Below are 18,477 nucleotides of genomic sequence, written 5' to 3'. Positions count from 1 at the left end.
AGATTATAAGGCGCACCTTCAATGAATGGCATTTTTCAAAACTGTGTCAACAAAACAGTCTGATAGGTCAGTCAAACTTTATTAATAGATTACAAACCAGCGTTCTGACAACTCTGTTCACTCCCAAAATGAATAAACAGCTGATTTACTCGTGTTACGTAAATCAAACGCTAGTGCTATCACAATATAGTAACACTCCAAATAGTGCAGAGCAATAACAATATATCAATAACTCAACGTTGCTCAAACATTAATGTCACACAACACACAAAATAAACATGTAAAGCTCACTTTATGAAGTTATTCCTCATTCACGAATCCCTCAAATTTTTCTTCTTCTGTGTCCGAATTAAACAGTGGGCGAATACGGCATCCAAAATGGCCGGCTCCGTCTCGTCAAAGTCATTAATGCTGCTGTTGTCCAGCAGTTCAGTGACAATTCCTGCCTTCCTGAAAGCTCGGACCACAGTTGAGACTGAATCAGCCCAGGCCTTTACGATCCACTGGCAGATAGTGGCGTATGTCGTCCAGCGCTCTCTCCGTCTTGGTGAACGTGTGTTCGCCTTCTGTCATTCACTGTTCCCACGCAGTTAGCAGTCTAGCTTCGAATGCCCTGTTGACACTAATATCTAGCGGCTGGAGTTCTTTTGTCAATCCACCCGGAATGACGGCGAGTATTGAATTAAGCGCGTAAGCGTGTCTTTTAATGTGATGTTATGAGCTAGGCTAGGGAATATAACAACTACACTACCCAGCATGCAACAGGAGTCACGAGCATGCGCGGTAGCCCTGAGAAGCGTTGTTGTATGTCGCCAAGACTCGCCATGCCGGCAGTTAGAATGTGGTTATGAGCACGCTGTGAGTAAACGTTGAGAACTCAGCCAACACGCCTCGTCTGCATTATTTATAATTAGACAGACAACACACTTAATAGGAGCCATTTTGGGGTCTTTACATAAACACACAAATGGAAATGAAACGTCATATATCCCAGCATTCACCGTGCGCTTCTTCTTCTACGGGGGCGGCTGCTTACTGTAGAAGAACTTTGGCGGCTGTTTACCGTAGTTGCGACACCTAAACTTTATAAAAATGAAGTTTGTTGTGGCTCAATATTTGTCCATATATAAGGCGCACCGGATTATAAGGCGCACTGTCAGCTTTTGACAAAACTGGAGGTTTTTAGGTGCGCCTTATAGTGCGGAAAATACGGTAATTTCCAAAACAGAAAGTGCAAGATTGTCAGATATTTTAAAACAAGCTATTAGTGCACTTTTGTGCATGATGTCACTAAGATGACATATCAAAGCAACACTAAAGTGGACTTTTTGTACAGGACGCCACTACAATAGTTTAAAACAAACATAGTGCACTTTTGTGCATGATCCATCCATCCATCCATCCATTTTCTACCGCCTGTCCCTTTTGGGGTCACGGGGGGGTCGCTGGAGCTTATCTCAGATGCATTCGGGCGGTAAGCGGGACAAGTCGCCACCTCATCGCAGGGCCAACACAGACAGACAGACAACATTCACACTCACACACTAGGGACAATTTAGTGTTGCCAATCAACCTATCCCCAGGTGCATGTCTTTGGAGGTGGGAGGAAACCGGAGTACCCAAAGGGTAACCACGCGGTCACAGGGAGAACATGCAAACTCCACACAGAAAGATCCCGAGCCCGGGATTTAACTCAGGACTACTCAGGACCTTCGTATTGTGAGGAAGATGCACTAACCCCTCTTCCACCGTGCTGCCCACTTTTGTGCATGACATCACACAAAATATTTCAATAACTGTCAAATAAAAATTAGCTGCATAATAGGAAATCAAATATATGTGAACACCGGACAAATGATTATGTTAGACAGCTAGTTGCTTCTCATAGAGAGATAAAACAAGCGCACCTTCTTACGTACGTATACGCCCTCGCGGCATGGGTAACGTTAGCTGTGGTGCGAGTGGTAATACGAGAGAAAAAAGGTGCGAATCTGGTAACAAATGAAGGAAGAATTAATTCCCAAGAAAAACAGCACGGGGTCCATCGTCTGGCAATGGTTTGGCTTCAAGCGGGAATATGTTGAACAGACAACCGTAATTTGTCAAGTGTGGGGCAAAAGCATTGATACAAAAAGTAGCACTACTGCTAATATGTAGCATCATTTGAAAAGTCACCCGCTAGAGAATGAAGAGTGCTTGAAACTCCGCATGTCAACATCTCCGCTCGGTGCCACACCAACAAAATGCAGAGGCAACCATTTCCACATCAACACCGTATGAAAAAAATTGTCAACAACAGGAGATAACGTCCGCAGTAACCTACCACATAGTGAAGGACATACACTATTTGATCTCCTATTGTGCAGCTCATTTTTATTCGACACTTATTGAAATATCTTGTGTGACATCATGCACAAAAGTGCACTTTATTTGTTTTAAACTATTGTAGTGGCGTTCTGTACAAAAAGTGCACTTTAAAGGCCTACTGAAACCCACTACTACCAACCACGCAGTCTGATAGTTTATATATCAATGATGAAATCTTAACATTGCAACACATGCCAATACAGCCAGGTTAGATTAGTAAAGTGCAATTTTAAATTTCCCGCAAAATATTCTGCTGAAAACGTCTCGGTATGATGTTTGCGCGTGACGTCACGGATTGTGCGAACATATTGGGACAGCGTTGTGGCCAGCTATTAAGTCGTCTGTTTTCATCGCAAAATTCCACAGTATTCTGGACATCTGTGTTGGTGAATATTTTGCAATTTGTTTAATGAACAATGAAGACAGCAAAGAAGAAAGCTGTAGGTGGGATCGGTGTATTAGCGGCTGGCTACAGCAACACAACCAGGAGGACTTTGAGTTGGATAGCAGACACGCTACAGTGAGTACAGCTTTGGCTTCCAACCATTTGATCGCTTGCCCGTCCGTGCGTGCCGCTATGTGCATGTCACGTACGTAACTTTGGGGAAATATATGTGCCGTATGAACTTTACGGAGTTGAACGGTACTTTGGGCTGTGGGATTGAGTGTGTTGTGCGGGTGTTTGATTTGTATTGGTGGGTTATATGGACGGGAGGGCGGAGGTGTTTGTTATGCGGATTAATTTGTGGCATATTAAATATAAGCCTGGTTGGGTTGTGGCTAATAGAGTATATATATGTCTTGTGTTTATTTACTGTTTTAGTCATTCCCAGCTGAATATCAGGTCCCACCCGCCTCTCCCAGCATCTTCCCTATCTGAATCGCTTCCACTGCCCTCTAATCCTTCACTCTCACTTTCCTCATCCACGAATCTTTCATCCTCTCTCAAATTAATGGGGTAATCGTCGCTTTCTCTGTCCAAATCGCTCTTGCCGCTGCTGGCCATGATTGTAAACAATGTGCAGATGTGAGGCGCTCCACAACCTGTGATGTCACGCTACTTCCGGTACAGGCAAGGCTTTTTTATCAGCGACCAAAAGTTGCAAACTTTATCGTCGATGTTCTCTACTAAATCCTTTCAGCAAAAATATGGCAATATCGCGAAATGATCAAGTATGACACATAGAATGGACCTGCTATCCCCGTTTAAATAAGAAAATTTCATTTCAGTAGGCCTTTAATTTAGTGTTGTTTTGATATGTCATCTTAGTGACATCACGCACAAAAGAGCACTCATAGCTTGTTTTAAAATGTCTCTGACAATCTTGCACTTTATATTGAAATGACATGAACGTTTGTGCCACTGCTTAATAACTTTAATAAATACAGTTTTGGTCAATTGACTAAGTTGTGATTTCCCTCTCTGCATGAAAGTTTAAAAAGAGCATATATTAATGCAGTATAAACAACAATGTTTTAATGTAGACACATAGAATCATCATACTGCTGTGATTATATGCATCAAGTGTTCATTCAAGGCTAAGGCAAAATATCGAGATATATATCGTGTATCCTGACATGGCCTAAAAATATCGAGATATTAATAAAAGGCCATATCGCCCAGCCCTACTTTAAGTATTTAATGTCTGTTCAATTCAGACATCATGCCTCTAATGGCAAATTACCACATAAAAGACTAAGGAATTAATAATTTGAGTGGAGATCTGTTTTGTAAATAGTGATAGTACATTGTAAAATGGTGCACTCTTTAAAATAAATAGCTTACTTCAATGTAATGCAAGTTTCAGACAAGTGTTCAGTTTACAGAGGAAACATTATTCCTATGACTTAACAAGCACTTAAACATAACTGGGCTGTAAGTCTCAAGAAGTGGAGGGTGTTAACGTTTTTTTTACAATGTTTCATTGACTCGATACGTTTATAACAGAAATGTGTGCTATTTCTTAAGTTAAATTGCGTGCCTTTCGACGTTTTTAAGCACTTTTCAGCCGATACCGGTACACATTCTGCTAATGCTAACTGGTTTAGTCTCCGTTGCCAATCATGCTATCAAAGTTGTAGCGTTAAACGTGGCCTGCTTACCTGTCGCCTTCTGTGACCTGACGTTGATATATTTCCTCAGCTTCTTTAAAGCTTTAGTTCGGATGGGCTTTTCGTTAGACGCTAACTTTTGCGCCAGCTGAATCTCGAGAGCCTGCACTGCTGCCATGTTGTCCAGCTCGCGTGTGTGGCGTCGCTCAGGAGCTCGTCCCACGTGTGTGGCGCCGTCGAATGACGTCACGTCGTCGCTGACTTCTCGACATTTCGTGAAGGGGGTGGGGACAAAGAAAACCCACATGTATGGACCAATCATCGCCAAGGGGGTGGGGACGAAGAAAACTCACATATATGGACCAATCACGGTCGGGCTTGAAGAAAACGGGGCCAATGAGATTAGTTTTTTCTTTTAAAACGTTATTAGTTTTGCTCTATTTAACAAGGGCTTGAAGAAAACGGGGCCAATGAGATTAGTTTTTTTATTTTTTCAAACTTTATTAGTTTTGATTTATTTAACAATTAAAATAACAATAACCAAGTATTTTATATATAATAACAATAAGTTATAACACACAAAGAAAAAGAAAAACAAACAAGAAAATACATCCGCAAGGGAGAACACTAGAGTAAGGCCTGCTCAGTGGTCTTTTGGTTAGAGTGTCCGCCCTGCGATCGGTAGGTCGTGAGTTCAAACCCCGGCCGAGTCATACCAAAGACCATAAAAATGGGACCCATTACCTCCCTGCTTGTCACTCAGCGTCAAGGGTTGGAATTGGGGGTTAAATCACCAAAATGATTCCCGGGCGCAGCCACCGCTGCTGCTCAGTGCTCACTGCTCCCCTCACCTCCCAGGGGGTGAACAAGGGGATGGGTCAAATGCAGAGGTTAATTTCACCACACCTAGTGTGTGTGTGACTATCAATGGTACTTTAACTTTAAAATAAAAGCAGATAAGGTATCAGGCTATACATTTAAATTTTCTTTGATGGTGATCGTTTAAAAAAAAAAAAAGATACAATGTAAGAGGTTATCTCATGTTTTCTTTTCTTGTTGTCATTGTAACATTTTTTAAAATTCAGAATAAAACAAAAAATATTTGGCTTGCAGGATAATACTCTGGATTTATGAATATGAAATTTACCTTAAAGACATAACAGTTTGATTGCACTGCCCAATTCTTGATGAAATTTACAACGTAAAAACAAAATAATTTCTTTTTTGACTCAGAAATGGTATGGTAAGTACTGAACAGAATAAATAAAAGTTCAGTCCAAAACAATTGGGATAAGGGACAATCAAAAAACAAATAGTATAATTGATTCGTTTTCAATATGACAAAACTTGCGTTCTGGAGAAACATCCTGTATGAATTTGAATAAATGAGTTACTCTGGTAAAATGTAACACCTTTCAGCTTTTCATCCTGTAGAGAGGATTTAACGAGTTGAAGCTGGGCAGGGATGCCATTTATCAATTGTTTTATAGTCAATAAGACCCATGTCAATATTGTGTTTTTAAACAAACAGAAATTACTTTTTTTCTCAATTAAATTAAAAAATGTGGAAGTTATCAGTACTACTGTGAACACCCTGTCCGATTCCAATCAATGCAAGTCATCAGAATCAGGTATTACACCAACTTATATTCATCTTCATAAAACAAAGAAATCTGTGTGTTAAACATGGTTGTATTTTTATTAAACACCCTTTAACATGTTATCAAAAGCATCTGTTTCATAAATAATTACATGTATAAATAAAAAAATATATATATAAGTATATACAATACACACATTTATAAATATATATAAACACATTTATAAATATAGATATACACATTTATAGATATAGATACACATATATATTGGGAAGCATATGGATAAATGGAAGTTATTGCTGAATATATAAATTACTTATGAATTTTGAATTTATGTTTTATAGCTATAAAAATAATTTATATTCACATGAGCCATGAATTATTATGCAAATAAGGATGACATCATTGAGATCCCCACCGCCCTAAATACATGCAATCTAATAATAGGTATTCCATATTCAATCCAATATTCTTTCTTTATTCGTCGTTGCCCTGCCACTGTTGCCATGGCGCTGCTTTGGCTTTGCATGTCATCCTCATGCTTGCACGTGTCACAAAGTACTGTTACTTTAAGGATTCATACTATATTCCCTTGCGATATGTCCACCTTTTTTAATCCTCTTTCTGTTGGCCACCATGTCATCGTCATCATCCGTGGAGACTTCTTCTGGCTATTCACTCTGGGCAAGGATGACTGACAGCAAAATGAACGCAGAGAATGTGAAAAAGTGCACATAATATGAAGACCACAGAAAAAAAAATTCAGATTCCAAATAAGGAAAATAGGTTACCTTCACTGAGTTCCCAGAGCCTGTCACTAAAAGAAAAGAAATGTGTTGGGAAAAAAACCAGCAGGAAAAATGCATGTATCATGAAAATAACTTGTTGCAGTAAAACCAGGTCTGATGTTCATTTACATTTTTTCTGACGTTTTTATGTTTGTCACGTTACTTTTAATTGTTTATCTCAATTTGTATATCAGGGCTGTCTTTTTTTGTTTTTGATTTTGTCAACAATGTCAGGTGGCTTAAAGCGCTCACTGAAAAATAAAATTCAGGTGTCAGTCAAAATTCTATGGTTTCTAATATCCTAACACATTAGTACCTAAACTGGCTCTATAACCGGGCTTGTAACTCAAAACACTCGTACAACAAATCATCGTCGCCCATTGAAATTAATTAAAATAGAATTGAATTGGTGCTTGCAGCCCCCCAAAACAGCACAATTTTGACTGTGTGTTGTGATTTACAACCAAGTCAGCTGTGGTACGTGCGTATGAGTTGTTGTAAGAAGCAAGGCCATCTACTCTACGGACTTTGACAGACAACCCTTTTATGGGTTTGTAAGACGTGCATATGCCTGAAACGAATGCCAAATCTTTCTGTGGCCATCTGTAATGAACACTGAATCTTGAATTGTACTACATTTTATCTTTCAGTCTGACTATACAGCTTTTGCTGACAAGCTACTGGAGATGTCAAGGCATAGCCACACACCCAGCAACAACAGACAGAGACTCGACAAAATTATCAAAGTGTAAGTTTTCAAACCCCTTTGATTGTTTCACTCAACTCCGTAGCATTGCTATTGATCAACTGACCAGCTCCTTTTATCATTAATACTTCGACACTGACGCACTTCTATTTGTTTCTATTATTGCACACTTATTGTTTGCAGCATACTTCTCACATCAGGGTTGTCAAGAGTGGAGCCTAGTGGCCAGATTCAGCCAAAAGCTTATTTTTTTATGTTGGCCCCCGGAATAGTTTAAAATAAAATCACAATTGCTAAATTGCTAAATTTGGACACCATGTCTTACACAATCCCCTTACTGCTGTCATGTTGATGGACAGTTTTTGCATTGTGAACAGAATGAGCCCACGCTAGTCAAAGTACAGAGGTACCGCATATTACCGGCATTTTGAGTTATTAACGTCCTCCCCACCAGGATAGGATGGGATAGGATAGGTCTTTATTGTCATTGCACAAGTACAACGAAACTTGGTTTTCAGCACAAACACGTTCAAGATTAGACAAACAGTGTACAGGGTTACAGAACAGGAATGCTGATGGGTCGCCACAAGGCGCCCCGTAAAAGATGGGAAAAAGGGCAACGCTGGGGAAGGATGAGTAAAAAAATACAATCTAGACTGGGCTCCTAAGGGGGCCCCAGTCTGGAGTGGTAAAAAACCTCCATAGCAAAGCACATATACATATTACAACGTACATCTCGAGATATCTATAGCAACAGAGGGCAGGGAGTGGGGGGCCATGGTTGCAGGCCGCAGCTCTCAGGCGCTGCCCATCCTTCCATCACCCCTATTGGATTTGCGTCAAGGGCGTTCGATTGGGGGTGGGGTATGTGTGTGTGGCGTATATTTTTTTGTGGATGCATGTGTGTGTGTAAGCCTGCAGTGTGTCTCTGTTCCGCGGCCTTGATGTCGTGCAGCCGATAAGTCCAAAGTCAACAACAACAGATGTGTGTCCATGAGAGACAAGAAGGGAGTTTGTTGTGTCTTTGCTGCACTGTCCTTCGGGAGAGTCTCGAAGCCAGGGAAAAAATCCAAGTTAGAATGTTTTGTATGCGAGTGAAAATAACATTTTCTTTTCACTCTAAATTGTCTATGACTGATCCTCAAAATCCTGCGGGGCAGACAGTCCGATGTGATCCAAATCACAAGTGTCCACAGTTCTTCCCGCATCCTCCAATCATTTGTGGCAGCTTTGGGGTACTTTGAAGACTGCCAGCAACTTCCAATTTGTCGACAAACCAGAGCAACGCTTAATCCAATCAGCAGATGTCCTGTTGTCATAATTCCCAATAGGTGGATATCTTCACGTCCTCGACAGAAAAGGGTCGCCAGGCACGCGGCACTCCTTCTTCTCCCAAGAGTCCGTCGCATGTCCAGCAACAACCACTCCGTCACGACAAGCAGGTTCCCCCAAACCCAACATCTTGTCTATTTCGTTGTGGCCAGTTAAATAGTTCCAATGTTGAGATTTGGAAAGCAGTGCAAAAAGAGGCAACAAAAAAGTTAAGACGACAAGCAGGAGAGCTAAGGGAGAGGAAAGGGGAGCGTCCGTTTTGGGTTTTTTTTTCAACTTGCTGTTGCAATGAGAACTAACCCCATAATACCTGTCCCATAACATCTGGTCTTACTTGTAAGATTTATAGATAAGATCTATAAGATATATAAGTAAGTCATGGGCCGATTGTAACTCAAGGACTACAAAATGTCGCTGTACTGCTGCCTCGCTGTGCTAGTGCGGGGTTAGTGGTTAACATAGTAGTACAAAAAGTCGACAGTCCATCCATCCATCCATATTCTTCCGCTTATTCGAGGTCGGGTCGCGGGGGCAGCAGCCTAAGCAGGGAAGCCCAGACTTTCCTCTCCCCAGCAACTTCGTCCGGCTCTTCCCGGGGGATCCCGAGGCGTTCCCAGGCCAGCCGGAAGACATATTCTTCCCAACGTGTCCTAGGTCTTCCCCGTGGCCTCCTACCGGTCGGACGTGCTCGAAACACCCCCCTAGGGAGGCGTTCGGGTGGCATCTTGACCAGATGCCCGAACCACCTCATCTGGCTCCTCTCGATGTGGAGGAGCAGTGGCTTTACTTTGACCTCCCTCCAGATGGCAGAGCTTCTCACCCTATCTCTAAGGGAGAGCCCCGCCACTTGGCGGAGGAAACTCATTTCGGCCGCTTGTACCCATGATCTTGTCCTTTCAGTCATAACCCAAAGCTCATGACCATAGGTGAGGATGGGAACGTAGATCGACCTGTAAATTGAGAGCTTTGCCTTCCGGCTCAGCTCCTTCTTCACCACAACGGATCGATACAGCGTCCGCATTACTGAAGACGGCGCACCGATCCGCCTGTCGATCTCACGATCCACTCTTCCCTCACTCGTGAACAAGACTCTGAGATACTTGAACTCCTCCACTTTGGGCAGGGTCTCCTCCCCAACCCGGATATGGCACTCCACCTAGCTATAAATATACTCCTCCCCCCTTTACATTATTTACAATCCGGGGGGTGGGATGTGGAGGGGGGGCGGGGGGTAAGGGTTCGGACGGGGGAGTTAGGTTTGGTTGATATCAGCACTTCAGTCATCAACAATTGCATCATCAGAGAAATGTGTAACCCTAGTTACGAACTAGTAATAGAGGAAACAGGTGAGTAGTAGTCAATGGTGTAAATATCGAACTGGACTAGTATCAGAAGAATCCTCGTGTTTTTAAGAGCCAGTGTTGCATATCAATAATGACACAGACAACGATGAACTTGAATGTTGAATGGCCATACATATATTGAAAAGTGCACATAGAAATTTACAACAACTGCAGTATATGAAAAACAATGAACAAGAATAAGAAAAGCCGTCAGAATAGAAACCCTTTTTTCAAAGTTCCCAAAGTTTGTTTAAATAGTTCGTTGGGGCCCGTTTCTCTGTAGCTAACAGTGCACTGTATAAGTATTGTCCTACCGCACAGACCGTGGGGGAGGGGACGTCAACACTGCACCACAGTGTCCAGATTCTAAGGTAGCTCGCCACCCAGTATGCACTGGGAATCGGATCGATGGATCTCGGGAATGGGTGTTGGAGTTGGAGAGACTGCGGAGCCTCTCATCCACCTGGGCTGGAAGGGCGATGTCGTCCTCTCCACACAAGGTGCTCCAGGGAATTAAGATGGTATTTGAATCACCCAATCAAAAAACCTGACCGCTGATCAAGTGAAATGACTGCACACAGGATATCAGTCAGTGAATATTACACTCGGATGTCACACTGCTCGAGTGGATGGCCAAGGATTGATCGACAGGTTCTCCGCGTGTGTTTGCATTGCCACGCATGGACCGACAAAACCCGGAAGGGGAGTTTCTCTTCTTCCACACTACAGGAAGTTGCGTCATAAAACGAGTGACACGGAAGGGCTCACAGGCTCACTGATTGCCCTCTAGAGGTGACAATCATGGAGACAGGTAATTTTTACCTCTGCAATTTCTGTTAAGACACCATGTTTGTGTCAACATTTTTATGTATATTGTGTATTTTCTATTTTAACAACTTGTAGAGCAGGTTAAAAATATAAATGAATAACGTAAAGTGCAGATTAGTTTGTACCTGTTTTAACACTTAGTTATTTAACTGAAATGAATGTATCGTTACTAAATGAATTATTTTAACTCAAATGAATTATTTCAACTCCAGGCATATGGTGTTTTCAAGCCTGGGTTACAAATGGACATTGGAACAGTGTAGGTCTGACTTGTTAGGATATGTACAGCGAGCAGTGAACATAGTGTGTTCAGAAAGCATAAGAACAAGTACAGTATATGCATTAGATAATTTACATTTGATTATTTACAATCCGGGGAGGTGGGATGTGGACGGGGGAGGGTGTTAGTCAAGGGTTGTAGTTGCCTCGAGGTGTTCTTTTAGTGCGGAAGGAGGATAGAGATGCACTTTCTTTTACACCTGTTGGGAGTGCATTCCATATTGATGTGGCATAGAAGGAGAATGAGTTAAGACCTTTGTCAGATTGGAATCTGGGTTTAACGTGGTTTGTGGAGCTCCCCCTGGTGTTGTGGTTATGGCGGTTATTTACGTTATGGAAGTAGTTTGACATGTACTTCGGTATCAGGGAGGCGTAGCGGATTTTATAGACTAGGCTCAGTGCAAGTTGTTTTACTCTGTCCTCCACCCTGAACCAGCCCACTTTGGAGAAGTGGGTATGAGTGAGGTGTGATCTGGGGTGGAGGTCTAAAAGTAACCTGACTAGTTTGTTCTGGGATGTTTGGAGTCTAGATTTGAGGGTTTTGGAGGTGCTAGGGTACCAGGAGGTGCAAGCGTAATCGAAAAAGGGTTGAACGAGGGTTCCCGCTAGAATCTTCATGGTGCTTTTGTTGACCAGAGAGGAGATTCTGTAGAGAAATCTCGTTCGACCTTTTTGATTACCTTGGTTGCCATTTTATCACAGGAAATATTAGCCTCTAGAATGGAACCTAGGTAGGTGACCTCATCTTAACTGGTGATAACAATGTCACCCACTTTAATAGTGAAGTCACTGACTTTCTTAAGGTTGATTTGGGACCCTAATAGGATGGATTCCGTTTTACCTAAGTGTATGGATAGTTTATTGTCAGCGAGCCAGGTGCAAATACTACGGAGTTCAGCACTGAGGATTTTCTCCACCTGTGACTTGTCCTTGCCGAATACCAGCAGGGCCGAGTCATCCGCAAACAGGAACAATTCACAGTCGCATGCTGATGACATGTCATTTACGTATATTAGGAACAGTAAAGGCCCTAATATACTGCCTTGGGGGACTCCACAGCTTACTGAGAGGGGGGGGGGGGAGACACGGTACCGTTCACCTCTACCACCTGTTTCCTCCCCTCCAAGTAAGATTGCATCCAGCTCGATGAGGTTTTATCAAATCCGATTGCTCTGAGCTTATCCCAACAGTATAGCGTGGTTAACGGTGTCAAAGGCCTTCTGAAGGTCCAGCATGACCATGCCGCAGTATTTGCCCGCGTCCACCTCATGTTTGATGTGGTCGGTCAGATAGAGAAGGCATGTGTCAGTGGAGTGGTTAGTTCTGAAGCCGGATTGGAATTTGTATATGAGTTTTTTAGTAGCAAGATATCTATCGACCTGTTCATTCTACCCCTAACGACCAAAAAGCTCTGAACTTGCGGAACTTGTGTGATCATATGGCTTTACACTTTGTTACATATATATATACATATATATATATTGCATTCTATTTTAGTTGCTCTACTGAGTTTACAACCCCCTGGCGTTATTTTGTACTGTTTGTGTACTGTTTCTGTACATATATGTAAATGTTGCATATTATAAATAAAGGTTTATTAAAAAATAAACATAAAAAAAAAGTCTACAGCAGAATAAGACATGGATGTTGATGGATGTGTTTAATACGTCTACCTATCCATATATTTGAGGTAAAACTTTGTTTTTGACGTTAGACTGAAAACAATGACAAGGGTATAAACACTAAAGTCTAAATAAAGAGCACAAAAGACTGTAAAAAAAAAAAATGCTATGGGATTTGGGACGAAGAAAACCCACATATATGGACCAATCACGTTCGTTATTTAATAACGATAACCAAGTATTTTTATATACTAACAAGAAGTTGTAACACACAAACAAAGGAAAAATAAAAAGAAACATAAAACATGTGCGAGGGATAACACTAGAGTAAAATAAAAGCAGATAAAGGTATCAGGCTATACATTTAAATTTTCTTTGATAGTGATCGTTTAAAAAAAAATAGAAAGTGAGAGGTTATCTCACGTTTTGTTTTCCCTTTGTCATATTATTGAGTTATACCTTTTTTTAAATTAAGAAAAAAATATATATATATATTTGGTTTGCCTGATAATATTTACCGAGAATACATAACAGTTTTATTGCATTACCCAACTCTTGATGAGTGATTACAAAAGTGCTGTCTTAATGTTTTCCTAAAAGCACCTATTTTGACTTCACAAACAATAATTAATTATAGTTACTAGTTACTTACCCCCTAATAAATGTAATTATTTAGCAGGGAAATACTTATTGTCTTGTTTCTTTAAACGATCTCCTAGTGTTGTGTCGTTGTTTGGAATTCGGATGTCAGTGAATGCACCACATGTACCCCTGTTCCTGTGACTGTGCGGTGTATGTAACTCTACCTCCCCCTGCTGGTCAGTGTCGGCACATGCGCCGCCTCAACATTCTGACCAATCACGACCGGATTTAACGGTAAAACATTCATAATTAGAATATACGCTTCTGATTGGGAGGTGGCTCATTTACACCAAAAAGATAGAGCTTCCAGCTAGTGTGGCTTTGCGATAGTACGTTGTGTAACTCACTTTTTGTCATTTTAGGAGCAGTGCTGGACAATGGTGCTTTTGGCTCATTGACTAACGCTGCTCAATTTAAGAGTCAATCAACGAGGATGTGTGGACGCATGGTCGACCCCGGGGTGCATTAGCATACGTCAATCCTTCTCAAATAGTGAGGCAGGCCCCCCTATGACCCTGGGGAACATGCTTTAGCAGTATCATGCTTCACATTTCACTTTAAAAAGCTGCGCATGACAAAACATGCTCGTTGAAGTCATTAATCCTGACATCCTCATTTTATTGAAACGCATCAATTGTTTAATGCAGTTTTGTTTTGTAGGTTAAAGTGTTTTATATACTGTGCTCTTGAGTTAATCTTCAGAATCAGAATCAAAAGTACTTTATTAATCCCTGAGGTGAAATTAAGATTTTCAGCACAATGCCATTCAAGAGCTGACAAACATTACAGGGAGACAGAACAGGATCGCTGATAGGTCTGCCAACTTCCAGCACCCATTACAACAAAGGTGGGCCCCTGGAGAGGTGGTCCAGACTGAGCCCTGTCTCTTCATCCGCATCTCCTCTAGTCTCTCTAAACTGACTCTGGTGTGGCAGAGACCCAGCAGCTGGTCTCCATGGCCAAAAGGCTCCCAGGAGGCAGATAATCTTGCTGAGCAATGTGAATTTCCTATTATTTATGGAGTACACATATTATTTTTTTCAGTATTAAATGGTTTGAGTCGGTTTTTTTAAATCCCGGAAAATTGATGCACTTTAAATCTTTTCTGATACAGACTAAAAAACGATGTAATTTTTGTTTTTGTTGTAAGTTGATCTAAATGTCTTTGTTTTTTCTTATCTTTAATGTTAATAAGGATACAATGGTTTGCAGAGGTGTACTTAATAACAATTTTATAGTATACAGTTTAATGTTGTGGCTGAGAGTGTGTGTGTGTGGGGGGGGGGGGTGTAGAGGGGGGGCGTAACTGAAATTGAGAAGCAGTGGCATACATGATGTATCAGAAATTTGGAAAACTGCATTTCTAATTCTTTTAATTGATGATTTTTGTATTTGTTTTTTAACACCACACAAATATAGAATGTAAAAATTTGAATTTCAAATATATTTTTAAAAAGTAATTTACCTAATTTAATTTAGACTATAAAAATGGGACCCCTTACCTCCCTGCTTGGCACTCAGCATCAAGGGTTGGAATTGGGGGTTAAATCGCCTAAGGGGGCCCAGTCTGGAGTGGGAAAAAACCTCCATAGCAAAGCACATATACATATTACAACATACATCTCGAGATATCTAGCAACAGAGTGAAGGGAGTGCCGGGTCATGGTGGTAGTCTGCAGCTCTCAGGCGCTGACCATCCTTTCATCACCCCTATGGGATTTGCGTCGAGGGCGTTGGGTTGGGGGGGGGGATGCATGTGTGTGTGTAAGCCAGCATTTTGTCTCTGTTCCGTGGCCTTGATCTTGTGCAGTTGCTAGTCCAGAGTCAACAACAACAGGTGTGTGTCCATGAGAGACAAGAAGGGAGTTTGTTGTGTCTTCGCTGCACTGTCCTTCGGGAGAGTCTCGAAGCCAGGGAAACAATCCAAGTTAGAATGTTTTGTATGCGAGTAAAAATAAAATGTGCTTTTCACTCTAAATTGTCTATGACTGGTCCTGAAAATCCTGTGGGGCAGACAGTCCGATGTTATCCAAATCACAAGAGTGTCCACAGTTCTGCCCGCATCCTCCAATCATTTGTGGCAGCTTTGGGGTACTTTGAAGACTGCCAGCAACTTCCAATTTGTCGACAAACCAGAGCAACGCTTACTCCAATCAGCAGATGTCCTGTTGTCATAATTCCGAATAGGTGGATATCTTCACGTCCTCGACAGAAAAGGGTCGCCAGGCACGCGGCACTCCTTCTTCTCCCATGAGTCCGTCGTGTGTCCAGCAACAACCGCTCCGTCACGACGGGCAGGTTCCCCCAAACCCAAAATCTTGTCAATTTCGTTGAGGCCAGTTAAATAGTTCCAATGTTTAGATTTGGAGAGCAGTGCAAAAAGAGGCAACAAGAAAGTTAAGACAAGACAAGACAAAGAAGCAAGCAGGAGTGATAAGGGAGAGGAAAGGGGAGCGTTTGCCCTCGATGAGTGCCAGAGAGAAAAGTGTGTGTGTGACTATCAGTGGTACTTTAACTTTAATCTAAAAAGCAGGGACAGGCAAAAATTTTTTTTTTTAATCTTTCAAATTGTATTCATTAAATATCAGATCAATGTGCAGGACATTACAAAATAAAAATGTATTTCAATAGGAAACATTTTCAGTAATGTTATTTCTTTGGGACACAAATGGTCCGTATCATTTTTGTTGGCCTGTGTTTTATTTAGAATATGAAAATGATCCAACGCACAATCACAAGGATCTTAAAAATGTCTAGTAAAAAAATAAAAGGGGGCCTTTATTTACTTTGGCAAATCCGCAGCATTGTAAGTTTGGAGAGTGCAGAGCAAAGGTCAGACACCGACTGGGGATCAAAGAGCAGTTGCAGATGACGTCACACGCGGAAAGAGGTGCGTTCACGGACACAGTGGCTCATGGTGACTTAGTGACAGTAGCAAACACGAAACAAGGAAGTGGAGGATACGTCGCTGGATTGAAGGCAGCCACACACAAACAAGACATTTTGGAAGTAGCACATATTCATTATCCAGGTATGTATTGTTCATTCTCCAAGTATGGAATGTTCATTATCTGAGTATGTGACAAACTGAGCAGCCGCGACGTGTAGCTAGCAGTAATGGAGCAGCAGCATCGGCACTTTTAGCTTAGCATCATCTTCTCATAATAATAACATATAATCATCATAGAAATGTGACTTATTGCCCATCCATTTTGGGTGCGTCGACACATAATGTATACAACTTCTGTGCGTTTTGATTCGCGCTTACCCTTTAATGCAATGTTTTTCAACCGGTGTGCCGTGAGATACAGTCTGGTGTGCCGTGGGAGATGATGTAATTTCACCTAATTGGGTTAAAAATATTTTTTTACAAGCTAGTAATTATAATCCGCAAATAATGTGCCGTTGTTGAGTGTCTGTGCTGTTTAGAGCAGTGGTTCTTAACCTTGTTGGAGGTACCGCCATAACCACAACACCAGAGGGAGCTCCACTAACCACGTTAAACCCAGATTCCGATCTAACAAAGGTCTTAACTCATTCTCTTTCTATGCCACATCAATATGGAATGTACTCCCAACAGGTGTAAAAGACAGTGCATCTCTATCCCCCTTCAAAACCGCACTAAAAGAACACCTCCAGGCAACTACAACCCTAAACTAACACCCTCCCTTCCACATAATACCTCTTCGGATTGTAAATAATCAAATGTAAATCATCAAATGTAGACACTTTTTCTTATACTTTCTGATCTCTCTCTCTATGTCCACTACTTGCTGTACATATCCTACAAAGTCAGTCCTACACTATTTCAAGGTCCATTTCTCTGATGATGCAATTATTGATGCTGATTGTTGATGTCTGAAGTGTTGATACCAACCAAACCCCCCCCCCCCCTCCATATCCCACACCCCGGATTGTAAATAATGTAAATAATTAAATGTATATACTCTGATGATTATCTTGTGTGATGACTGTATTATGATGTTAGTATATATTTGATAGTATATATGTATCATGAATCAATTTAAATGGACCCCGACTTAAACAAGTTGAAAAACTTATTCGGGTGTTACCATTTAGTGGTCAATTGTACGGAATATGTACTCCACTGTGCAATCTACTAATAAACGTTTCAATCAATCAATCAATCTAATCGAACCCCACCAGTTTCATATGCGCATTCACCGAACCCTTCTTTAGCGAAAAATAAAATGTTTGTTTTTTTCAAATTCCAGACAAATTTATATGTTTTTGGTAACACTTTAGTATGGGGAACATATTTTAAGTAACAAAGACTTAATTTAGAGTTTTTTGGACACTAGGGGAACATATTCTAAGTAACAAAGACTTAATTTAGTTAGGGTTAGGGTTATTTGGTTAGGGCCAGGGTTAGAGGGTTATAATAAGGCCAGGCCGAATAAGGCATTAATAAGTACTTAATAATGACTAGTTAAGAGTCAATATGTTACTAATTTGCATGTTAATAAGCAACTAATTAATGGTGAACATGTTCCCAATACTAAAGTGTTACCATGTTTTTTTACTGGTGCACAAAATGAACAGTGCATGAACATCACCTTGTTCAAATAACAAAACCAACACAGGGCATAAACTCACAACAAATTACACACCTGCAAATCAGTGTGACTTCTGCTGTTGCCGTATCCGTAATACGCAGATAGGGAGAAGTTTTTATTTACACGATGAGTCAGGTGTGTTTTGACCTCCGCCGAACCCTTAGGGTTCGATTGAACCCAGGTTAAGAACCACTGGTCTAGAGCTTGGCAGAGTAACCATGTAATACTCTTCCATATCAGTAGGTGGCAGCAGGTAGCTCATTGCTTTGTCGTGATCACAATATGTAGACGATAGCAGGAGGCAGCGTGCAGGTCAAAAGGCGAGTTTCTAATTCTTAAA

General features: G+C 41.2%; 2 protein-coding genes across 6 annotated transcripts in view; one reads left to right on the top strand and one right to left on the bottom strand.

Moving 5' to 3' along the window:
* The window catches only part of LOC133663343 (ribosomal RNA processing protein 1 homolog A-like), a 68,772-nt gene extending 64,016 nt beyond the window's left edge, over positions 1-4,756 (bottom strand). For all 4 annotated transcript variants that reach the window (XR_009828286.1, XM_062067748.1, XM_062067749.1 and 1 more), the window contains exon 1: positions 4,471-4,756. Coding sequence is in view for 3 of the 4 variants with exons in the window: in XM_062067748.1 (XP_061923732.1) it covers positions 4,471-4,741 (271 nt within the window). In the remaining variant the exon portion in view is untranslated. The remainder of the gene's footprint in view (positions 1-4,470) is intronic.
* Positions 4,757-16,385: 11,629 nt separating this feature from the next.
* Positions 16,386-18,477, top strand: part of slc37a1 (solute carrier family 37 member 1) — a 98,825-nt gene continuing 96,733 nt past the window's right edge. Inside the window, exon 1 of one of the 2 annotated variants that reach the window (XM_062067740.1) lies at positions 16,386-16,591. The gene's annotated coding sequence lies outside the window, so the exon portion shown is untranslated. The remainder of the gene's footprint in view (positions 16,592-18,477) is intronic. The other variant, XM_062067739.1, reaches the window with a different exon arrangement.

This window comes from Entelurus aequoreus, linkage group LG13 (genome assembly GCF_033978785.1).
Source record: "Entelurus aequoreus isolate RoL-2023_Sb linkage group LG13, RoL_Eaeq_v1.1, whole genome shotgun sequence".
In the NCBI taxonomy this organism is placed as follows: Eukaryota; Metazoa; Chordata; class Actinopteri; order Syngnathiformes; family Syngnathidae; genus Entelurus; species Entelurus aequoreus.
This window is presented reverse-complemented; position numbering and strand designations above follow the sequence as displayed.